Genomic DNA, 26,519 nt, shown 5'->3' on the forward strand with positions numbered 1-26,519 from the left:
GGTTATCAAATGGCTGAACAATGGTAAAATTCTCTTGGTTTCTTAGCAAGAGATTAACAACTAGCTCAGCATAATTTAACATTTAATGGTTATTTATGTTGATAGATAGATAGATAGATAGATAGATAGATAGATAGATAGATAGATAGATAGATTAGATAGATAGATAGATAGATTTTTTTGACTGTAAGCTGTCCAGAGGTATCCTGTGGTAAGATGGGTGGCCAATAAATTTTATCAATAAATAAAATAAATAAGTATACACGGTTCAGTAAGCTATGCTTGTTAAATAACTACTCCTAAATTATGAAATAGTGCCACAAATAAAGTCTTAGTTTCTCTTCAGAAAAAGTAACATTTAATTCTAACAGCTATGGAGACTATGTGGTATGGAAAAACAACCATAAAATCCAACATTTAGAGACTGCCCGCTCCAGCTTTTCAGATCTTATTGTTAAAAATTTACTTGCCTCTTTCAAGCCAATCTGTACTCATGTAGATAATCTAAGTCCATTGGACTGATTGGACAAACTATTAGATCAATTTGTTCAAAGGTTTCATTTCACAGCATTTCAGCATTTTTAAGGGGAAAAATATTCTATGAGTCTCTGCATGCACAGTTGGGAAGCAAGAATTTTTTGGGGGAGGTATGTTTATGTGTGGGTGTGGACATATATAAAGCAAATAACTTTTAGTTGAAATTGGTTAAGTACGCATCAACTTTAATTCAGAAAACAGATGAGTGGAAAACAATGTATTGGGTCAGCACAATATAGAGCAGTGATCTTTTTTTTTTTTTTTTTGAGTAGTCAGATAGGTTACAAATTACCAACATCCCAAATACAAATTGTTTGTGGTGCTTTTTTTTTTTTTTAATCCAACTACAGATCCAATTCCTCGATCTACAAAGCTTTCTCATTTGGCTGATGATTTCCTTGTTTTCATTTGTTCTGGATCTGGCAGTAAAGGGTCATTGAAAACACCATGCCAACAATCTGAAAAAGAAAGAAAGATGTTTAAGATGCATTGTTTGGCAACTTCAGTAACAGTTCAGTACACAGCAAGAACATTTTGTTTGCAAAATTCTTGGATTTTGCATGTACTAATGGATCTGCTATGTTAAAGATTGCTTCCAACACCATTTAGAGATATGACTTTCAGATAGGGGGATTTTAATGAAACCCATGTATATTGCAGCATAGGAAACCTCAACGTATTCTGAAAGATGGATTGTTTTAATGGGTGAAGACAAGTTGTGAGATTCTTACTTATGCCTTATATTGCAACATTTGTGGGAACGATATCAGATTTCTTCAGAGCTGAAAAGATTTTTCATACTGCTTCCTGTCAACATTGGAATTCTTAGAAACCTTACTCATAAAGATATGAATTACTTGCATTTCTATAATAAATTAAAGCAAAACAACAATCTTGCATAATTGAATAACTAATATATTCTTGCATAAATGTTCATGGAATGTTCACTATTTCAAATCCATAGAGTATATTACCATGGAAGGAATATTATAAAAAGATTTTTTAAAAATGGTTTGTGTTGAAGGTGCCATAATATTTGAAATTTGAATCCTTGTGCAACTGTTATTATAAATGTGGGAAATTGCTGTTCTAGATAACTGGTCACTTCAATTTAACAAAATGTTTATAACAAATTAAAGTAGAAATTGGAGCACATTAATATATGTGTTGCTTTAAGTAAAATTGAAACTGACCATCAAATGGAATTTTGGAGTTTTAAAATTGATTATTTTTCTAGCTCTTCATAAACACTTGGAAGCTACCACATGTTTATGAAGATCTAAAAAAATCAGAACTCTGACTACATTTTTATAATCAATAATTGAAACAAACACTAAACAACACTACATAAAACGAGGCAGTCATTAAGGCAAGTCTGCTTTACTGTTGCACAAATAAAGGTATTTGGAATTCATTCTAAAAGAACTAGTTATAGAACCTTCTGTGCACAAAATCCAATTGCGCCTTCTATAATTTTGTAAACAACAAATTTAAAGACTCGAGATCCATCCCACCCCTAAAAGGACCTAACAGTAAAGAATGCAATGATGAACAATTAAAGCAAACCTCTTTAACACATTCTTTGGCTCAGTCTTTGTAAACAGCAATGGCTCATGCCCAACATTCTCTAGTCGTACCACTAATGACTACAATGATCTAACACAAATAGATTTCACAGAAGATAATGTTGAAAAGGCACTACCTAAACTGAAACCATCTCTATCTATCTATTGATGGACTATGAGCATACTTCTTAAAAAAGATTTCCACTAAGCATAATCTTTCAAAAATCTTTCAGAACCAGCTTCCTACCCAGCCTATGGTCACTAGCCACGGTCATCCCTATCTTCAAAAAAGGAGACCCCAGCCTAGTCAAAAATTACAGACCAATCTCTTTATGCTGCGTTACCTGCAAAGTCATGGAATCAATGATCAACCAATCCATTGCCCTCCACCTAGAAACAAATAACCTACTCTCTAATAAACAATTTGGTTTCAGAAAAAGAATATCCTGTAATCTACAACTTCTACACTGCAAAAACATATGGACTACAAACCTTGATCAGGGCAAAGCAATAGATGCAATTTACATAGACTTCTGTAAAGCCGTTAATTCAATGATACATGACCCCTCCATAATTGGATTGCATTCCTGTCAAACTGCATTCCTGTCAAACAGACAAGTGGTCAAAATAGGGAGCACCCTATCAAATCCTGCACCTGTTAATAGCGATGTCCCCCAAGGCAGCATTCTAGTACCAACACTCTTCATACTATACATAAATGACCTTTGTGATCATATTATAAGTAACTGCGTTCTCTTCGCTGATGATGTTAAATTATTTAACACTACCAACAATGCTGCTATCCTTTAAAAAGATCCGACTTTGTGTCGGAATGGTCAAAAAATTGGCAACTCCAAATCTCAATCAACAAATACTCTGTCTTACACACTGACAAAAAGAATCAGAACACAAAATACAAGCTAAGAGGACATGACCTTGTAGATGACCCTCACTCTGTCAAGGACCTTGGAGTACTCATATCAAATGATCTAAGTGCCAAAGCCCACTGTAACAACATCGCTAAAAGACATTAAAAGTTGTAAACCTAATCTTGCGTAGCTTCTTCTCCAGTAATATTACACTACTAACTAGAGCATACAAAACATTTGCTAGACCAATTCTCAAATACAGCTCATCTATCTGGAACCCGCACTGCATATTGGACATTAATACAATTGACCGCGTCCAGAAATGTTTCACAAGAAGAGTCCTCCACTCCTCTGCTTGCAACAAAATACCTTATGCCACCAGACTTGAAATTCTGGATTTAGAAAATTTAGAACTACACTGTCTTCAGTATGACCTAAGCATAGCTCATAAAATCATCTGCTACAATGTCCTGCCTGTCAATGACTACCTCAGCTTCAACCACAACAATACACGAGCACACAATAGGTTCAAACTTAGTGAACCGCTCCAAACTCTATTGCAGAAAATATGACTTCAGTAACAGAGTTGTTAATGCCTGGAATGCATTACCAGACTCTGTGGTCTCATCCCAAAACCCCCAAAATTTTAACCTAAGACTGTCTACTGTTGACCTCATCCCATTCCTAAGAGGTCTGTAAGGGGCGTGCATAAAAGCACCAGCGTGCCTACAGTCCCTGTCCTAATGTTCCCTTTAACTGTATTCATTTTATGTATTCAATTCATGCTTATACTTATATATATATTATCTAATATATACTCAACAAAATAAATAAATAAATAAATAAATAAATAAATAAATAAATAAATAAATAAATAAATAAATAGTATGGCTGTTGTACATCAACTGTAGGAGAAGTAAATAATCTTCAGCCTTTGATGCCTTCACTAACTACTACACTTGAAAACAACTCTCATTTTGAGACAGAAAACATGATATCTCAATTGAATAGCAGAGATTAAAACAAAAACACAAACCAAAGAGGAAAAGAACCAATAGCCTTCCTCAATATAAATTTTTGCCTCACCCAGTGAAGACTTTACCCTTACAAAAGAGCCCGCTATAGTAATAAGTTGCCAAACATTTACAATGGGAAATTCAGAGATCCAAGCAACTGTTATCTGCAGAGCTAACTATTAACTGTTAAACGAGCTGTATGTTTTACATCTTTTTCTGTAAATTAAGATATAGGAGACTAAGAATCTATCTGTAAAAGTAAATGAAGCTAAGTTTCCTTTTCCATTTTTTAAAAAAATCCTTTATGTTTTGTTTGTTTGTACTTCACTCCTTATTCTAATCGAACCCACCTCATTTTTGTAGTTTCAAGTTCAAATTCTTGTTATTGAATAAACTGGATTAACATCCAACTCCTGGGCCTTATCCAAAACCCACCACAGCATTAATGAAATCATAAAAAGGCAGGTTCTCATATTTGAATTAAAATATTTTCTCACAAGAATTCCATTATTACAGAGATCACATTAAAATTTAAAGTCTTATTTTTACTGCACTTTAATTATGTTAATATTATCATTATTCTTTCTTGTTTTTTGTAAAACAGGGTTTGGGTGTAGGGGTTAAAGCATCAAGCTAGAAACTGCGAGACAGTGACTTTTTTTCCCACCTTAGGTACCTGAGTCAGTCACTTTCTCTTTGAGTCTACAAAGGAAATAATGGTAAATCACTTTTGAAATATTATCAGAAAACTTTAGGGATTTTTCCAAGCAATCTCCAGGATGCAAGATTGACTCAACTGCTCCACCCCCCACCCCCCGCCCCAATAAAACCTGACGAACTAATTAAGTTTCTTAAAAAACCTCTTAATTTGAATAGAAAAATCAAGGACTGATTAAAAATCCATGTGTATTAACCTGAGACAAAGATTCAATACAGAAACAATAATCCAGTGATATGGTAGCAATGCTGGCAGCACTATTATTAGTTCTACAAATGGCATAGTTTGATCCAGTCCAAGACAGGTTATCTCTCAAGTCATGGATGATTATCTCCTACCTGTCTTTAGAGGAGGCTGTTAATTTTATTATTGCATGAATCACTGTTTTGGGGTCTTACAAATATATTGTATCAATTGTTTTAAGAATATTAAAGAGGAATCTAAACAAACAAACAAAAACTTCTTGCAATTTTGATGCTATCCCTCTGTTGATGCAGCCTAGGACTGCTTTGGTTTTGTTGACAGCTGCAGCACAGTACTGACTCATACTTAAGCAGTGATCCACCAGGACAACCAGATCCCTCTCATTTATTTGATTCCTCTACTCTGCTTGTTTTTGAATAGAGGGGAAATGTTTAGGGATATCTCCCTTTAACTCTTTGACCATTTTTAAATTATTTTACTTAGTGGTTCACTCCATTGTTTACCTTGTATGTTATTTGCAATCTCTGTATCAGCTCTGTTTACTCAACAGGAAGTCTATCAGAATACACAGCTTCTTTTCTTATTTCTTCTATTTATTGAACTACACAATTCAGGAGGCTGACTTATAGAGTCCTGTAAGATCCCACTCATGGCTACTATTGGGCAGGACTTTGTTCAGTTCTCAGCTATTTTTCATATAATTCACAGTCAGGATTTTCCTATTTACCTGGGTAAGAAGTAGGAATATGCAACAGAAAGGACTCCATTTATTCAGTGGGCCCAATCTTTTATGTTCTAATTTCTAAAGACTCCATCCCCCCCCAAAAAAATTGGCGGGACTTTTGAATCCAGAACATGGAAGGTGGCAACCTAGCAGCAGCCCTTTTCTGAACATGCAGAAATATTCACCATCAAATCACTATCAATACTGTTGAGGTATGCTTATCCTTTAACAAGACTTGATCAACCACAACCATACAATTTGGTGTACTACAATGAAATGATAGCTTGCAATATCATAACAGATTGAAATAAGATTTTATTAGTGTACCTCAATAAATGCCAGTCCAAATGCTATCCCCATAACTATAACCATATTTTTCTTGAATATTTCCATAACTACAGTTGCACAAGTCTGAAAGAAAGGCAAAGACAAAAATGGTATAAATCACACATGCATCAGCTATTTTAACCAATAGCCATGCTATAAATTTAGATTAATTTTGTTGGTATTAAATTAATTATTTTACTTAATTTGCTAGTATTTTGCTGGCAAAGGAGAAATGAGTAACATAATTTCATTTCTTTAAACTTCCAAGATCTGCTGTGAGATTTTTATAATTGTAATGAAAAAGTGGGTAATAAATTGAATAAATAAATAAGAGCTGAATTGTTTTTGATAAGTATTACAATGGAAACATTTAAGAAGCAAAACAGTTTTGATAATTGGTTCCATCCAGGTTTAGAAAGTCAATCAGACGAAACAGCTCTTTAAGAAACCAAGCACTAAGGCTAGTGAATGCCTGAGCTACTTGGGAATTTTCTATGAATTCCATATTTTATGTGGAAGAAATGTGAAAAATGCATAAAAGCAAGTTGGCCTATAGAATTTGATGGGAACTGCCAACTGTGGTAACCATTAAGTAAATGAATATTAGTCTAATTTGTCTCTCAATTATTTACAGTGTGAGTATTTTCACACGCCTTCATCAATCCATCATGCATTGTTTTAGAAGCGTTATCAATTTATTGTTAGATAGTAGATTGTACATCATTATATAAAGGAAGACTTTGGTATATTTGTACTTATTCTGGAATATAAAAGAGCAACATGCATGTCCAAAAATTTGAGAGAAATGCTTTGGATATTACACAAGAGAGAACACAACCTCTCTCTGCTATTTATTAAAATAGCTCAACTTTCACCATGTTTGGTGTAAACCTGAAGAAAAGACATGTCAGTATTAAAGAATCAACTTACTAAAGTATTCATTCATGTGTTTATTTATATGACTGCTTATTCATCAACTGACTCTGATATCTAACATTAGAAACATTTTTTAAAAGAATCTGCTGTTTAAAAAGCTACAAGCTTATATTAGTTTTTGAATCAGTAACTCACATAACATATAACAGGCTCTACAAATGATTTGCATAATATCTTGCCCCAATGCTTGAAGGAAGGATCTTAAAAAATAAATATTTACCCATTTTGGCATAATACAGCACTATTTAAAACCACTGGGCTAGAAAGCATGAGATTGTGAGTTCTAGTTCTGCCTTAAAGATGAAAATATCTGGATGACCTTAGGCCAATCACTTTCGGCATAAGGAAGGAAGTAATAGCAAAACACTTCTGAAATCTTGCCAAGAGAACTCCACGGACCTGCCCAGGTAGTTGATAGAAATTAATACTGATTTGAAGACAACAGAAAACAAACAAACAAACAAACAAAGTAGTAACAGAAATGCAAATTATAATAATTATTGTTTTCATTAGCTTTCCCCTAACCAGGATGCTTCCTAGATGAAGAATAGGGCAGAAATATAAACATCCAATCAATGCCTGATAATCATCCTGCTTTATTGTTCCCTAGAATGATTCCATTATATATGAATCTGGAGACCACAAATGGCCACTAAACCTAATAGTCATTGATGTACTTATGCTATTTTTTTCTTACCTTTGCATACTGTTTTCCAACACAATAACTTGTACCTATGTCTGTCTGATTACATTCACATCCATGGTAAGGAATAAGGTTTTGTCCCCAATCTGATTGTCCCTTAAGCATGCCACAACATTTGTACTATAAGAAAAACAATAATGAAGAGTTTAGTTTGGTAAACTAATTCTTCTGACTCATAAGCAGCAAAGCAGTCTTTTCTTTACTGCAGTCTTTTCAGTTCTCCATCAACTTTGCTGAATATTCTTCCCATATAAAGGCCATGCAAGAGGTATATACCATTCATTGACACGAAGAAAGGAAATTTGATGAATTTATAGCCACTTCTGCAGAAAACTGAGATTAGCTGTTTAAAATACAGTGACAGAAATTTTATGTTATATTTTACATCTTGTAAAATTAGAAAAATCAGCATGAATATGCGGGCAATACTTCTTTGATCAGAAGACTGGAAAAGAAAAGAGATTAAATATAAAAGCCTAGCTCTAAAGGATTTTTGGCATCCCTTGGCATCTACTAACTATAGATATACACCATAGTTATGCTTGAAACCGTTATTCTGTACATGCATCCCAATGTAAGAAGCTAGCATGGATGTGAGTGGATGGATGGATGGATGAATTTGTGATGTGATATCATGATACATGCATTTTCACTTGCCCGTCTTCCCACATCCCTATGTCAATGCTACCTTCAAACCAAATTAAAATGGTTATTCTTTTTCCTGCTAATTAAAAACAAAAATTAACAGTCAGAAGTGTTCTACAATGTTCTACCTGTCAATGACTACTTCAGCTTCAACCACAACAATACACGAGCACACAATAGATACAAACTCAAGGTAAACCACTCCAAACTTGATTGCAGAAAATATGACTTCAGCAACAGAGTGGTCAATGCCTGAAATGCACTACCTGATTCTGTAGTTTCTTCCCCAAACCCCCAAAACTTTAAGCTTAAACTGTCTACTGTTGACCACACCCCATTCCTAAGAGGTCTGTAAGGGGCATGCATAAGTGCACCCGCGTGCCTACCGTCTCTTTCCTAATATTCCTTTTTTACTTACTCTTTTCATGTATCCAAATTATGTTTATACTTTTACCTGTTATCTTATATATGATTGACAAATAAATAAATAAAATAAAATAAATAGACACTGTATGTATTGCTGCCTGCTAATCTCTAAACAATCTACAACAGTATTTCTCAGCCTTGACAAATTTAAGACATGTGGACTTCAACTCCCAGAATTCTGGAAGTTGAAGTCCACATGTCAAAGTTGCCAATGTTGAGAAACACTAATCTGCAGCTTGAAAACAGAATTCTTGAGAAGTCAGCATTGTCATAAACAGGCTCTAGTAGGTTATAGTTATCTAACATTGCCTGGAATACCAAATACGCACATCATTTTCTCAGCTCATTAATGTTTCTAGGAGTCAGTCATTTTTTTTTACAGATTATTTGTATTCAATAAAGCTTGATATGTATTTGCTATTGTGAAATTGGGAGTGACAATGGTTTTCAAACATAGTTTGATTTTAAGATGTTGGAACAAGGGGAGTAAAAATAGTAAATATTAATGAACTTAATTTGCCTTTATCTCAAGTTTGTGGAAACCTTCCAGAATATCCTTCTCCTTAGTTGTAGCAAGTTTCAATGCATCAATTTCTTTCTCGAGGGTCTGGTTTAGGACGCCTTCAAACTGCAAATGAACAGATGATACAATCAGCTTATGTAATTTAATTACTACATAACTTAATAAGATTGAAGAATGAAATACCTGAGATTTATATACTGCTCCCAAAATGCCTGCTATAATTTGAAGAAGCAGAATCATCAGTAGTCCAATGAAAAACTAGTGGGAAAAAATAAAAAAAATAATAATTATCTCAGTTCCAGGAAGGTGTATTTACATGCTGCTTCTTTTTGTAAATGTTCTAAAATGGTTTACAATATTATAAGATGTTTACAAAATGAAACAAAATCCGTTGAAAAGGCACTCGTTACAAAAGACAGATTTTTGAAATCAGAATGTGAGTATAGGCAATGTTCAAAAGTTGTACATAAGAGACATTTTAAGAATATACAAATTTTTATGTATAGAGGAAAAACTAAAATTAAGGGAATTACATAATTCAATATATACTATAATTGTACATAATTCTGAAACAAAGCTGCATTATCTCTAGAAAATAATTTTTACAAAGCAGGATGTCATATTGTTCTCCATCCATTAGAATAATGAATTGCTTCCTTTAAATGATATGTGCTTGCTTATATGGTAATTATAGCATTTTTGAATAACTAGTCAAAGTACACCATGTATACTTTAATACATGTAACAACACTTATGATTAACCCTAGTTTGTCATACTTAGGTTAAAACCTAAGCATCTCTTAAGTAAGTTCCCCCAAAATGTCACTCATAATTCTGATTAGGCATAAATAATTATAGAGAGATCACTATTTAACAAGGATGATGGACAATGTTGGATTAAAATAGGAAGCTTCACAAAAGTCAAACTTGTTTTTTACAAGATAGTATGAAAATGATTTATTAAAACCAATGTTGAAGTAGAAAGGAATATCAGGAGAGGAAAAGGGGAAAAAAATCTTAATTTTATTGCTGACATATAGCTACTTAAAATTTCTTAAAGAGTTTTGTGAAATTCTTCTCTTTTGGTATCTACAAACCTGCCTTTATTACAACACCCACCAAAATAAATACATCCATTGAGACTGAATTTGCTTTCTAGGACTGATTATATCTGTCCAGGTGATGAAATGTATGGAATCATGGAGGCAGGGCAAGCTTTTGTCTGGTGCAAGGATACAGCATCTGAGATTATCTACAAACTGCCCAGTTATTTCAGAAGCTGCCTACCAAAGCTAACTGGTGGGTTTTTGGGGAAAAGCCTCTTCTGTGGCTCCCACATTAAGGGATGTTTATTTAGGAAAATGGTAAAGGCATGTTTTCTTTATTAAATATTTTAATTATTGCTTTTAATTGTAATTGTATAGCTTTAGTTTAACACTTTGTATTATGTGGTGTTATAATTACTTGGAATGTTGGGATAAACACAAAGATGGTATATAAATTTTTATAATGAACAGCATTAAATGAATAAATACAGTATATGGTAAAGAAATTAAGGATACAGTCAGTAGCTCTGATCCTAATTTCTATGCACGCAGAAGTCCCACATTAGCAGATTACAGAGACTGCGTATGTTGTAGGCTTATTTTAGATATCTGAAAGTTAGAGACTGCACTTAGATACTAAACAGAGTTACCCATATAGATCACATGCAAATGTAGCTCTGTCTCAGTTGTCCTATATCAGGGGTCTGCAAACTTGGCTCTTTTAAGACAGAGTTCCTCAGCCAGCAAAGCTGGGAGTTGAAGTCCACAAGTCTTAAAAGAGCCAAGTTTGCAGACCCCTGTCCTATATCCTTTCTGAAGAATTGGGAAAACTGAGATCAATAATGACAGCCTATAAATATTCCAAGCCCCTGACTTTCAGTTTCCCCACTTTCCCCAAGTAAGAAAAACACTGAGTGCCAAGATTACCACAGTTCAACTCAAAAGCAATTTAAGGAGAACCAGGGAAACAATCTGGCACCATATACAGTCCTTTACTTCTATGTTACCTCTGAGGAACATGCCATTTTGGAGGGATTACTGAAATAGTATTATGATGTAGCACAGGGGTAGTCAACCTTTTTATACCTACCGCCCACTTTTGTATCTCTGTTAGTAGCAAGATTTTCTAACCGACCACCGGTTCCACAGTAATGTGCCATGTATTGTTGTCTGAGCATGCATCTTGTGCATCTTAGATTGGGTTTGGGTGGGGGGGCCACTGGCTACCAGCTCTGCTTGTCTGTTACAGCTGGGTGGTGTGGGGGAAGATGCACGAGCTATTCTGGGATGCACTATAGCGCCATTTTGTTTCACTTCTGTAACATGAACTAAAGTTATGCGTGGGTGATACAAATAGTATATTTTCAGAAATTTAAATTGTTACAGGGAATTTTATGAAAACCGAATGAAAATGTTTTTAAATAATGCTATGATTTTTTTAAAAAAAGTCAATTAAATTAAAAAAAAGGAAAGTGCTTCAGTATCAGACAAAACTCCTACCACCCACCATGAAAGCTGGAACGCCCACTAGTGGGTGGTAGGGACCAGGTTGACTACCACTGATGTAGCAGAATCCACATTATGAAGCCTATGAAGAAATCAGCACCTTTTCTTTTTTGTGAAGGACAGCCTTACGTAAATACTGAATTGAATTAAGAATTAAGGTAAAGGTAAAGGTTTCCCTTGCACATATGTGCTAGTCGTTCCCAACTCTAGGGGGCAGTGCTCATCTCCGTTTCAAAGCCGAATGGCCAGCGCTGTCCGAAGACGTTTCCATAGTCATGTGGCCGGCATGACTCAACACCAAAGGTGGTCTCTGTAATGTATTTGAATTTCAGGAGGGAAATTTGGGCAGGAAATTGCACGTTGCTGATTGGCTGATGCCTCAGCCAAAATACTATTTAAAGAGGGGTTTTGCCTGTTGGTTTTTGCTGGGATCACAATAAACCAAAGAGCTGTTGTCACTTGTATCGTCTCCTGCCTCTTCATTGCCCGAACATAACAATCCCTATTTTTTCTACTTGCATTTTTATGTGCTTTTGAAACTGCTAGGTTGGCAGAAGCTGGGACAAGTAACAGGAGCTCACCCCGTTACACGGCAGCACTAGGGATTCGAACCGCTGAGCTGCCGACCTTTCGATCGACAAGCTCAACATCCTACCCCCTGAGCCACCGTGTCCCTATAGAATTAAGAATTAGGATATCCCAAAAATGACTGCATTGGAGAAAAGCAGTTACGACAAACATTCAGATAGCAGCAGCCTTTTATTTTTATTCTGAAATCTACTTGGTTCAGGTTCCTTTCTTGCCTTCTTCAAAATAGGTGTTCATAATGTATGTGTCAGTTTTGGAAGCCATACTAGGCCGGAAGCTTCCGTGCTGCCACTTTCTCATGTGTTGGAAAGTAGGAGGGGGGATTTAGTAGAGGGACCTATTGGACACAATAACATTCTTCCTGCCGGTCAAGGTCAGGCCGGTCCTGCAGCTGGAGAAGGAGTGGTCGGAGTGATGTATCGAGATGGGACGGTTGGCAATTGGAGCATGTGATCAGCAGAGGAATCAGGGGGATGGTTTTGGGGTTTGATTTACTGAAGGAAAATCCAGATCTCTCAGATTTGGATTTTCCCAGATGTGCCAGTTTACCTATCCTAGTAAAAGAACTTTGAAAGATGCCTGCTTCGGAGTTTTTCCTTGGGGAGTGGGTTTTCTGAAATGCTGACAGTATGTAGTCTATGTAATCTGTAATCAAAGTTCATATTAGTATTCGAATTTCTACCTACCTACCAACCAAGACAATTTGTCCAACAAGATAAATACATGCAGGGTATTGCTTTGAAAACATTGGCGAAGAAAACATTACAGAAATTGAAACTCTACCAGGAGGAGCATGCACTGACTCTCCTTCATGGCACCACAGCAACCTAGAAACCCAAGGACCATAATGACTGAGCCCACAGCAATGAGGAGATTAACAGCAGAAACCATGCTTGAGTCTGTTTTGAATTCCTGTAAAAAGATAAATACAAGGATTCAGATACAATCAGTGAAATAGTTAAGGAAGCTAAAGGTAATCTAAAAAGGAAGCTCGGAGCAAATGAACAGCTCTCTATTATTTATAGACATAAGTCATATTATCAGCAAACTACTTTGCCCTAAGGCAATACTCTCAGTCATGGCATTTCATTCTGATTGTTCAGCACCCAGGGACATTGCTCTAGTGCCGGAACTCCAGAGAAGGCAGCAGATTGCTTCAGTACGAGTGAGATATACTGAAACGGTTTATACAGAAGTGGGATTGCCTGGTTTTTAGACAATACAGCAGATTATAAATTCCCAGATTAGAACAGAATGATGAATATTTATGTGTTACTCATATCCTGCATTTTCAGTGTCAGTTTGTTTCTTTGGTGGCAAACAAACCCATATATTATAATCAAAAGCTAATAAAAATAAATGTATATATACAAATAACTTAGGAAAGCAAAATCAAATCAAATCAATAGTACAAGTAAAAAAATAACAACACTCAAATCATCTTGAATGAACCAGAACACATTTAGCCTGATCAGACTAAAGGTGTACACAAATATTCCTAGAATTGATTAATTGATTATGTGTCATTATGTATTAGGAGTTTTTAACTTCTAATCACCTGAAAGAACAGTAGATACACATCATGATGAGGAAAATTAATCTGTCTGATCATTAGGAGATGAAAATTCCTGGAAAGGGCATTTCAATACAAACTCAAATAAAAAAGTCATTTTATTTCCAGAGGATAAGTCATTTGTTGGTCCAGCACAATCTCCTGGTTGCTATTGAATTATGTCACATGGCAAACACATAAATTCACAGTATTAAGGGCAGCAATCTAACTGGCATTTGCTAATTAATGCCTTTATGCCACAGAGCAAAAATAGGTGGCAGATTATTAATTTATTAGATCCTGAAAAACTTAAAACAGAGTCAGGCATAGCAGTACCTGGCTGGTTAAAACAAACTAGGAAATTCTAGGATTGTAGTGTAGATTAACAAGCTGAGAAAACCCACAGAAATCTCTTTTATAAACTACATGGATGCTGTCCATGAAGGCAGCAGAAGTCAAGCTGGATATTTTTAATATTAAAAAACTAATATAGGAGAAGAATGTGATATTAGTACATTGCTGGTATAGAATTGCAACAGTTGCCCATACCTTCATTAAATTTGGATTAAAATTAATTTGTATAGCTGACACCAATATTGTAAACCGTTTCACAAAAAGATTTTAAAAGGTAATTATTTGCATCTTATTCCTGATCACATGAATAATATGTTTCAAGAATACTTTTCATGCCTTCATTCAATACAGTGTTAAGTTCCTATTTTTACATTTAAAACTTTAAATTAAACTGGTAATTTATATACTTTCTTAACTAGGAGTAAACTGAGGGCAAGGGAGATAAGGCTCATCACCGCTTGGGATTGCTCAGGATCAAATTTTGCTCAGATTCTTTATTCCAAATGTAAAAAAAGTTTTACATTTTGAAAATTAAAACAAGGAAATCTCCTTCATTTCTCAATGAAGTTATTGTGAGGCCAACCTGTTTTTACAGAATTAGCTACGAACAAAGGTATACGGCCTATCTAAGTTCTAAGAGAAGATTCTCTTTCTAAGGGAAAACTTTCTTTTTATAGAGAAAAGGCTTACGACTTCTTAAAACCTCAGCCAGAAATCTTGGCATCACAGAAACAAAAAGAATGACACTTATCCTGTGCCTTTGATTTAAGGCTGTAATAACAAGTATCTGGAAAAATCCAGGAGGAACATACAGTAATCACATGCTGAAATAATCCATTGTCCCTAAAACAGAGTTAAATATTTAGCCAGGAATGAGCAATTAGTTGCTTGATTTACTTTTGTGTGTGTGATATTGAAATCTTTATTGTTTCTGATATTTATTTTTCCCTATGCAAACTTAGTGACTATGTGACTTCAGTAATAGGCTGGTAACATATTTCAGGCTGTAAAGAGTGTTATATTTTTATATTTAATTTTTTATAATTTTCCTTTTAGAGGCTTTTTGAAATTGCTTTCTCCTTACCATTGTATATTTTGAGTATGGCTACTTAAAGTAGGACGAATAATTTTTACATTAAAGTTTCTTTTTTAAATAAAGTAATTCTTTATTTATAACTTGAAATTGATCTCACAAAGAAGAGTAGGGGGTGACTGCTATAGAATTTATTTCATTTTTATCCACTTTATTTTTCTTTGACTTGCCAGGAAGATGCAGCTGTAGTATGTGTTGACACATCCAATTATTATTGAAAAACAAAAAGCATATTTACCTCTTGAGTATCTTTGCTGACACGTATCCATATAGAGACTCCCAGAATAATACATCCAATTATCTAGTTAAAGGGAGAAAAAAAAATCAATATCCTCAAACAAAAAAGCCACTACTTGATGCAGATGCCTGAAACATTTTTTCTCTATTAATTATTAAATCCCATCTTAATATGCATTAACAATCCCAAACACCATATACAAATTGATTCTATTAATAAAAGAAATCTATTTTCCCAAATACTGTCTTCAACAAAATGCCCATTTCTCACTTAAAATATAATTTTGTTTTTGGAAAAATTGCTATGACTTGCGACACACATAAAAAGATCATGCTGCCCTCTTGACTTCTGTATAACACACACTGTAGACTGTGAATTCTTTTTCTGCTTGCTTTTTTATCTCAATAGTGTGTTAGATTTTTTTAAAGTATATTTTTAAATACTGGATAAAGGGCCACAGTTTTTCCCCCTTTCCCTTTGAATGTCAAAAGACATTACAGGTAGTCCTCAACTTATAGTAGTTCACTTAGTGACTGTTTGAAGTTACAATGGCACTGAAAAAAGTGACTTATGACTGTTTTTCACACTTATGACCATTGTAGCATCACTATGATCACATGATCACATTTATGACCATTGCAGGGTCCCAGGGTCATGTGATCACTTTTTGCAACTTTGTAATAAGCAAAGTCAATGGAAAAACCAGATTCATTTAACAACTAATTGTACTAATTTAACAATTGCATTTTTTTCATAGCACAATTTCCAGGTAGCTTAATTTCTATGAGTTGGTTAGATTACTCAACATTCAGGTCAACCAGAAATCTTTATCAGTGTGATTAGTATTACCTGAATAATAAATTGATACTATCTATCATATTCCACTATAATTAAGTACATTAGGGGTGGGGGAGAGGGAATTGTTCCCATGGAAGGAAAGCAAGGACTGTCTTTATCTGAAATACTGGGAACCAGCAACTGTACAGAATGGCGGTGTTTCTTTTTATATGCAAGATGTCACAAGAGATTAGGAGGGGTGTTAAGAATTAATTTCTCTGATCATTAATGCTTCTGAATAAATCACAATGGACTCCAGGTTTTCTTGGAACCCGATCAAGTAAATTTGGACGGATGACAATAATTTTCCCATCCCCCCAAAGATGAATAGACAGAAACACGCTTATACATACCTGTACACATAATTTCACTAATAATCTAAGAAAGGAACATGATCTCTGAGTATCAGTGGGATATTGCAGATTTTGAAGAAATGTTATCACTGCCATACAGATATAGCTAATCACAAAATGTTTGTTGCTGTGCAAGTGAACAATCCTAAAACATCAGTTTATCAAACCAACAATGTATCCAAGAAATTGAATGCAAGGTAAATATGGGACCTCAACTCTAAAAACAACGGAAACATCATTCCTTTAAAATTATATATTTTTCAGACTCACATCTCATTTTCTCCTCACCATCCATATATAACCACATTGATAAAACATTCAAAATCTGCTAAGCATCGTCTCTCATTCTTTGTTCAAGTTACCAACAATTTTTTTCATCTATTCTTTCTTTTACGTCATCTCACACCCTCAAATTGTCTTACAGCATGGGAGGCAGGCCATAACCATAAGTCATTTCCTAGCATTAAACTATCTTTAGGACCCTCAAAGTATTCCCAGACTTGACAGGGCTAACTGCATGTTGGTGTATGAAGGAGACAAAATAAGAGAGATAAAGAGAGAGAATTATGGACTGCTAGGCAATGACATGTTTTCAGCCAAGGCTGAAAATAGTCAATTTCACCATTTACTCCTCCCCCCAATACCAGACATGTTATTTGACTTTGTCCCTTTAAGAGACAGCACGATATCACTTGGCATGGTATTGGCTGTTAAAAAAAATGGTTGACTCAAAAATCAAGTAGTGACAGTAAGGGTTCCTTTACACCACACAGATTTGTCTGGAAATACATGACTGAAACAATAAAGTAGGAATAAAACCAAAATATATTTGGAAAGTTATAAATCATGGAAGTACATCACTGAGCCAGACTGGACAGAGAACAGTGGTCAATTTATTCTTACCGGCAAAGTTGAATTAGCTATTGCTTAAGAACTTAGCTAAAAATATTCAGATTGATCTGGATTTATAACAAACACACATTTGGGCATTTTACTATCATTTCAAATTCATTTTGCAGGACAACGTGAGAAATTTGAAAAAATTATTCTTAAAAACTGTAAACAAAAAACAAAAAACACCCACATATGTTTAAACTCAAAAAGGTTATTGTAGACAGAGGTTCCGCAGCAGTATCTATCTTAAACGCAAATTCTCTGCCACGTGTTTGAACAGATTTAATTATTCACATCAAATAATTTTTCATTAGAAAATCTCCACTTTTTCTCACCTTGTAACTCATTGTTTAAAGGCTACAAGCTGGGCTAGCCTGTTTTTGGGGTGGACACTGAGTAATATTTGACAGAAAGAGGAATGGGTCAGGAATAGTAGGAAACTAAGCAATGTGCAATTATCCCAGCATATGATCACATACCCAATTTTTGTTTGTTTGTTTGTTTGTTTACATTTATACCCCGCCCTTCTCCGAAGACTCAGGGCGGCTTACAATGTATAAGGCAATAGTCTCATTCTATTTGTATTTTTTTTTTTTACAAAGTCAACTTATTGCCCCCCCAACAATCTGGGTCCTCATTTTACCTACCTTATAAAGGGTGGAAGGCTGAGTCAATTTGAAAACAATCATGACTACACTAAGAAATAAAGCTTTACAATTTGATAAATATGTTGGCAGACAATCTATATATTTCTATTTTGCTACAGAAGTTATTTCAAATAGCAGTCAATTTCCAACATTTATACACTTTTTCAGAAAAGTATTTATATTTAATGCTTTTCTCCATATGTCCCAGACAAGTCTCTGTTTTCAAACTTAAGTCTTGCCAATTTTTGTCCTGTCCTTCAAAATAACGAAGTATTTATCTTCTTTATTATACTTCTTTCATTCTTGCCCAGTACTGCTATTGGAACAGGTGGCTCCCACTCCTCATTAAATATCAGATTTTAAGGCAACCAATATTTCATTGTTCATTCTGGTTTATATATTTTTCATTTCAAAAAATTAGACTTACCCAAAAAAAAAAGTTGAAGACAAACATGGAGTATTTCATACATGAGCTTACACCTGCCATCTTTTCTTATTCCAGCCAGAAGTATTCTCAAATGGAAAGAAAAATCTCTCAGAAAGGATCTTCTTTAAATTGTTCTATTGAAGAACCAGGAAGAAGTTCTTAGCTGCTTTCTTTGAGCTGACAATAAAAAGGGAAGTTATGAAGGAAAAATACGTTTGCTATTCATATCTGGTAGGTAAATATTAACCAGGGCACTGAACAAAAGCCAGCTTTATGGATTTCCTTTTACACACCTGCAAAGTTCATAAATGTGAGCATTGGCCATACAATTACTTTTTCGTCACTGTTGTAACTGTGAATGGTCACTAAATAAGTAGTCATTGAGCAAGGATTCACTGTGCAGAGATCTCGATTCAGATATAGAAACTGTAGTAGTAATGATACATTCTGGTGGGTACATGAAACAATAAAAGTAAAAATAAAAAATTGAATAAAATTAATTAGGATTGTGGCATATGGTAGCACACTTGCAGTCTTCCAGATTCTTGAGTGTCTGTCTGAGAACTTTTATAGACAATCTATACAAATTATACTATAGCCAATTAGCACAATATGAAACACAACTCTATTATCCTCAATAGAAGACACTTTTTAACAAGAATATGCTTGTTTGGTGACAGCTATACAAACATAGTTTCTAGAATGGATATAATGGTTATAGACTTCCTTACCCGTAACAGCTTTCCACATCTATTTCTTGAATGAGAAGCAAAACATTTTCAAAGAAAAAAACAAAGAAAACCCACTTCCCTTTTGAAAAGCACCTTGGGAAAAAGTCTTACTGTTCAGTATCAGAAAGATAAACATATGGCTCCAAGTATTCAGTGGTTTGCAGCACTGAATATACAGTAGTAATATAGCTCATAGGGATGACGGCAATACATCATGACTGCAATGTATTGATAAATTTCTTCTTTAAATCTTTTTTATTCTTTTATAATTTTATTTTATTTTCCCATTTTCAATTTTTGTATTCGTTAATTTTTTAAAATGTAAAAAAATTGGTGGAACTGGGCAAAAATCTCCTTGGTTACAGCTGCCAGCTGCTTCTAAACTAGGAGCTGTGAGGCCCAGAGTTTCCAAATTGCAAACCAATTGCATCTTGGGTATTGCTAGCCCATTCTGAGGAAACAATGAAACCTCTTTGGAATAGAGCCTTTGAACCCCAAATCACTCCATCTTGCTGGGATTGCGTCTCAACCTGTTCCTCCCATTCCAGAATCTGGCAGCCATCAGTTACCTGGCAGCACTTTAACACCATTATTTATTTGGCCATGTGTCAAGATGTACAGTTACAAAAACCTAACCACACATTGACAGATTATGCCACCCAGAAATGTCATGTGCACTTTGAATAGGAGTGGGGAGAGTATCGAGTCTTGTGGCATTCCTTACTTGAAGGACTTGGAGCTCAATCTATAATCTAATCCTCTGGCCCATCACTCCCCCAGTGTGTAGAGATAGAGGATGGCAATCTGTGCACCCAATAAGAACTGAGATGTGAAGCCCATCCTCTACTTAAGAAACCTTTTAAGCATCTTCTGGAAGCCATGAAGTTCCTTACATGTCAGGGTTTGGACATTTGAAAAGCTCTTCCCATGGAGGTTTGTGACACTAGGGTGCTTTGCAGCAATCAGGGACTGATCCAGCAAAGATAAAGGGCAGATATTAATGTGCCCAAGTGTTATGGAATTCAAAGGATTGACAAGGAATTCCGGGATCAAACCAAAAAGGTTTAATCATGCGCAGGATCAGTGGTTTTGTGCAAATATAACCCACTGAACAACGAGGTGTTCTGATGTACATATCTTTATACTTGAGACAATACAGGAAACAGGAAAACGAAAAAAGCATCTTTCTCTATATGGTTGTACAAGCATATATCAGAGCATGATTGGCTTATTAACAGCCCACTATCTCAGTTGCCTCCCTAAATGTTGCTATAAGCTTATTTCATGTGTCCTTCTGCTAACTAGGGCACAAGTGTCTTACAAAGCCATCTAAGTTGAGTTTCCTGTCAAGCTGTCTGTGGTTTCGGCTATGAACTTCCTGGAGTTATAATTGTGGTTAAGCACTTTAATGTTTTTTGACTTGTCTGTATAATATGAATCTTCTAACACCAAGAGTGGAATTTGAACACAATTCATTAGGATTCTAATGAATCCCTTTTCCCATTTTATTCCATGTTATTCCATCTTACAAGCATTATATCACATTGCAACTTCTCCAAGACAAAAAATAGATCTAGTGAAGGGGTGTCAAACTTGCGTAGTCACAGCGGCATCATATGACATATTGGGACTTTTCCCCCCATTCACTAAACCAAGCATAGGTGTGACTAGTGCGTGACTCATCCAGCCCACGGGCTGCAAGTTTAACAGCCCTGATCTAAGTGTGCAGCCTCTGCAATGTGTCTCCCAAAGAACTCCTCAGATATTGAAGTCTTCAAAGACAAGTAGCTTCAGTAATTGTATCACCAACCTCCCAATGAGACTCAGCAGCACAAGGAAACTGCTCTGCTACATAAAAGACAATACAACAGCAGCATTCTCACCTTAGAGAGCAGCTTTACTAGTAAGGCCTTACATCCAATTGTCTGTGTGACAGTGATCTTTAATCTCCCAAATGGCAATGCCACTCCACTTTCCTTCCCCTTAGTTTGTGGCTATGAAAGACTTAATTGAGCATATCCCAAGAGGGGAAAGCATATCCCCACCTCCAACCATATTTTGATAGTGTTAGATGAGACAACCTTTACTTTATGCAGACTTGGCATTCAACAACAACAGCTGGCTACAGCGGTTTCAAATTTCTTGTAAAATAGTCTTTCATTAACCCATCCCATCTTTTCTCCATCGATCTCCACATAATCACCTCCTATAATGGAATGCATGTGTGACCTGGGAAAAGAGGAGATGAAATACTTCCTAGAAAACAAGCAGAGAAGGGGGGCAGGAACTTGCAGTTTCTCAATGGTTAGAGAAAGAAACTAAGGAAGGATCCACCCTAATGGAGCAAGCAGTTAAAAGTGGAACCTCTATTGCAGGATTCATGTCATTCTCCCTGGGTAAACCCTCCAGGAAACACAACTACTGTAGATGAGCTAAACTTACTTTTTTGTAAGGCTACATTAACTTGCAAGTTTGAAAGTACTACAGTGTAACCAGTAGTGGGATTCAAGTAATTTAACAACCGGTTCTCTGCCCTAATGATTTCTTCCAACAACCAGTTTGCCAAACTGCTCAGACAGTTAACAACCGGTTCTCCCGAAGTGGTGCAAACTGGCTGAATCCCACCACTGAGTGTAACTACATATATCTACAGTGCATGTCTGTGGATGAATTAAGACACAGAGAAGAGGAGAATGGCATAATTACAATTAATATGGAATCTATTGAAAATTGGGTTCCATTAACCACCTTGATTACAAGCTTTTCAAAACTGTTCTCTGTTGCTTTCTCATGAAAGATGGTTTGTTGTTTTAAAAGCTGTTTTAATTTGCATTTACACTAGAAGCTTATTTGAGAGCATTTTTTTTATCTGTAAACTTATGACACACACATACATACACATATGTCTATAAAACCACCAGATTGGTATATATAACTTTAAAAAGTAAGACAGAGCCTTTTCTGACATTCCTTTTCTCCCTCCCTCCCTCCCTCCCTCCCTCCCTCTCCCCTCCCCCTCCCCCTCTTTCTCTCTCTCTCTCTCTCTCTCTCTCTCCACCAAACCAACCAGGCTGAAGAGATTGTTTTTGCTAGACCCGATTACTTCCAAAACCTTTTATTTTATTTTATTTTATTTTATTTATTTATTTATTTATTTTGTCACACAGTATATGTAAACATAAGCATGTAATAACTATACAGCATATAAGCATATATAAATATGAGTATGTAATAACTATATTAATTGGATATAACGAAAGGAAACAATATGCAGGAACGGTAGGCACGTTCGTGCTCTTATGCACGCCCCTTACAGACCTCTTAGGAATGGGGTGAAGTCAATAGTAGACAGTTTTTGGTTGAAGCTTTGGGGATTTTGGGAAGAGACCACAGAGTCAGGTAGTTTATTCCAAGCATTAGCAACTCTGTTACTGAAGTCATATTTTCTGCAATCAAGATTGGAGCAGTTAACATTAAGCTTAAATCTATTATGTGCTCGTATATTGTTGTAATTGAAGCTGAAGTAGTCTTTGACAGGAAGGACATTGTAATAGATGATTCTATGAGTTAAACTCAGGTCATGTCGAAGGTGGCGTAATTCTAAATTTTCTAAACCCAGGATTTCAAGTCTGGTGGCATAAGGTATTTTGCTGTATTCAGAGGAGTGGAGAACTCTTCTTGTAAAAGAAGATGGCATAAAATTATACTGAAGCTGAATGTGGACTATTTAATGGTTGGATAATGACCACCACCCTGCAGTACAGTTATTAACTTTTGACTGACATTTCTGAAATAAGAGGATGCTTTAGCACTATGCCATTTCTATGTTAACATTGATAAGCAATGTTAACTTGCAATGTAAGTTCTAGGAAGTCAAACCATGCTTTAAGCATGCAGGTATAATGATATGAGTCCTCATGGAAGGCAGAACCAGATTTAAAAAATCACATAGCAGCTTAGCAGTGCTTAAAAAATATCCTCACAGAAAAATGCAAGACTGATTCTTAAAAGTCCATTTTGGTCCAATTTAAGTAAAACTAGACACAAAATATGATAAACCTGAATAGTCAACATGGGTTACCATAAACAAAGGCCTCATCTTGAATTACAGGAAAATATATCTGTACAAAGGTAATCAGCATGTTCAAAGTCCACGAATAGCCTTTTGTTCTATACTTTCCCACTCATATAAATTATATTCCTTTATTGTAGCACAGTCACTAAATAAACATGCATAACAGAGTGTAAAACTCAGTAGAGATTTGCTGTTTTTAAAAAAATCTGAGCTCTCCCAAAGGAACATATTAATTTATATCTAATTTTCAAAAAATGTTGTAGTAAAACTAAAACCAACAGATATTTCTGGGCAAAGGTTCATGGAGCCAGAAGGAAAAGTTGATCAAGTTTGCAGAAATTCATGAGTTACAGTACCTCAAATTTCAGTCCAACTGTTCTACATCTATCTTATTCATTCTTAAACATATTAAGCTGGAAAAAGCACAATCAGATTTCCTTCAAATCATGTTTCAATAGTCTTAAGTACCTAACTCAGCACTGTGACTTGAAGTAGATTTGATCAAAGTTGGAATTTAAGTTTTATTCTTATTTATCAACTACTGACTTAAAGTATTAAATTTCTTTCCAGGGATCTGGTGCCTTTTACCTTAGTATACATGTCCAATAAGTTTCATGTGAATTTTCATCTAATCCATCTACCTGCAAAATTTTAAAAACTTAAACAAAATATTGGACTTTTTTTTTTAACTTTGTCCATCAGCTGGACTTGGATAAGCTAACAATTAACATTTATCTTGGTGGATTTTTTAGTCTTTTCCAATTACACAGATGTAGAATAGGAATAGGAATAGGAATAGGAATAGGAATAGGAACAGGAACAGGAACAGGAATAGGAATAGGAATAGGAATAGGAATAGGAATAGGAATAGGAATAGGAATAGGAATAGAAATAGAAATAGAATAGAATAGAATAGCTTTATTGGCCAAGTGTGATTGGACACACAAAGAATTTGTCTCCAGTGCATAAGCTCTCAGCGTATATACAAAGTGATAGGTCCTATATTATACTTATTCCTAAAATACATGTTTACTTATTTAACAATTCTCCAGCACCATAGGACATTTACATTGGCTCTTTTTAATGTTTCTAAGCATTCTTATAAAGTAAATAGTGTAATATTCATCTGGAGGGTTGTGTTTTTAGTAATAGATGTGATAAAGAGCTGTATTACCTTTGTCTTCTTTTGGCAGATATAGGTTCAACTGTATTTGTAGGCAACTTCTGTTCTATGCTTATATAGTGAACAAATGATCTTTCTGGATTTGGCTCATGATGCGCTGTTGGGCCCAGAATTTTATTTGGCATAAGCCGATTGCTCTTTTGTTACGTTTTCATCTTGTAGTGTTTTCATTTTATGCTGCTCAAGGGCTATAGTTAAAAATACTACTCCTTTAAAAATAATTCTCAAACATGATGCCATATAAATGAAGTACATGCCTTCATACATTCAAACCCCACCTTTGTTCTCTTGTGTTTCAGGGTAATCTTTCTGTAATAGAAATCATTCATACCCGTATTGACGTTAGAGCTCAGTATGTTTGAATTGGATGATATTTCCAGCAAACAAATGTCTCACTTCCTTTCATGTACCTTCCAATTGGTCAAGGTCAACCGTCAAACAGGAGGAAGTTTTTCCTAGTGGTTATGTCATGCTTGATGGAGTCAGAAGTTTCTGGGTCATAAGGATAAAGCAAGCAAAGAACAGTTATGTTTTCCTCTATTGACAACCTTGCTAAAAATGATTCCTTGCTATTCACTATTCTCCTGTAAAACTGCTGATCAAAAAATAAACCAAATGCTGATATCAGAGAATAGAGAATATAATACAAGGAAATGCATTAATAGCAAGTGCTTGGAACAAATGAAAGAGTACATATTTTAACTGGATATTCCTTTTAAGCATATAGAATGACATTTTGAGATCTTCTGGAATATATGAGACAATGCTTAGGAAGGCTATGAAATGGTTGAATTTAAACTACAGCTGCAACATTTAGTCTACAAGCATCTGTATAACTACTACGTGAAGCAAATAATTTGTGCTTTCTGTACTCTTTGTTGGCATGTCATGCACCTCTGGATGTTTGCAGGCCAATATGGTATGGTAGTCCTTCTGAAAATACCTTTTGGAATTTGGAATCTCAGCCACTTCATTTAATCGTTTTTTAAGCAACTGGATTTTTGGCATAATCATACAATATATACGCATAACCTGTTGCCTACAACCACACCTTAGCTCTTGGTACATGCCTAATAAAGGAATGAAAGATAACACATTCCCAGGTGTGTCATGAAGCAAAGTCTTTGTAGAGGGAAAATTCAACTCTGCTCCTCTGACTAGTTAGTTCTATGGGAAGGAAAGGAAAGTAACATTGCTTTTCCATACTGCCTCTTTGCTATGAGGAATGTTCAGCTTTGTAAAATCCTGTTTCCTTTTTTGTTCAAAATAACATAACATAATAACATAGTTGGAAGGGACCTTGGAGGTCTTCTAGTCCAACCCCCTGCCCAGGCAGGAAACCCTACACCATTTCAGACAAATGGCTATCCAACATTGTCTTAAAAATTTCCAGCGTTGGAGCATTCACAACTTCTGCAGGCAAGTTGTTCCACTGATTAAAGGTTCTAACTGTCAGGAAATTTCTCCTTAGTTGCTTCTCTCCTTGATTAGTTTCCACACATTGCTTCTTGTTCTACCCTCAGGTGCTTTGGAGAATAGTTTGACTCCCTCTTCTTTGTGGCAACCCCTGAGATATTGGAACACTGCTATCATGTCTCCCCTAGTCCTTCTTTTCATTAAACTAGACATACCAAGTTCCTGCAAACGTTCTTCATATGTTTTAGCCTCCAGTCCCCTAATCATCTTTGTTGATCTTCTCTGCACTCTTTCTAGAGTCTCAACATCTTTTTTACATCTTGGCAACCAAAACTGAATGCAATATTCCAAGTGTGGCCTTACCAAGGCATTATAAAGTGATATTA

General features: G+C 35.3%; 1 protein-coding gene across 6 annotated transcripts in view; it reads right to left on the reverse strand.

Moving 5' to 3' along the window:
* Positions 1-206: 206 nt before the first annotated feature.
* The window catches only part of TSPAN8 (tetraspanin 8), a 31,304-nt gene continuing 4,991 nt past the window's right edge, over positions 207-26,519 (reverse strand). Inside the window, exons 2-11 of one of the 6 annotated variants that reach the window (XM_058191465.1) lie at positions 25,128-25,209; positions 19,022-19,175; positions 18,729-18,905; positions 15,571-15,633; positions 13,117-13,245; positions 9,377-9,451; positions 9,191-9,298; positions 7,594-7,719; positions 5,961-6,044; positions 208-995 (exon numbers count right to left, since the gene is read on the reverse strand). In XM_058191465.1, the coding sequence (XP_058047448.1) occupies positions 942-995; positions 5,961-6,044; positions 7,594-7,719; positions 9,191-9,298; positions 9,377-9,451; positions 13,117-13,245; positions 15,571-15,633; positions 18,729-18,788 (699 nt within the window). In that variant the 5' untranslated portion in view covers positions 18,789-18,905; positions 19,022-19,175; positions 25,128-25,209 and the 3' untranslated portion in view covers positions 208-941. Of the gene's footprint in view, positions 996-5,960; positions 6,045-7,593; positions 7,720-9,190; positions 9,299-9,376; positions 9,452-13,116; positions 13,246-15,570; positions 15,634-18,728; positions 18,906-19,021; positions 19,176-19,459; positions 19,478-25,048; positions 25,210-26,519 lie in introns of those variants that run through there. The other 5 variants (XM_058191462.1, XM_058191463.1, XM_058191468.1 and 2 more) reach the window with 5 other exon arrangements.

This window comes from Ahaetulla prasina, chromosome 7, assembly GCF_028640845.1.
Source record: "Ahaetulla prasina isolate Xishuangbanna chromosome 7, ASM2864084v1, whole genome shotgun sequence".
Lineage (NCBI taxonomy): Eukaryota > Metazoa > Chordata > Lepidosauria > Squamata > Colubridae > Ahaetulla > Ahaetulla prasina.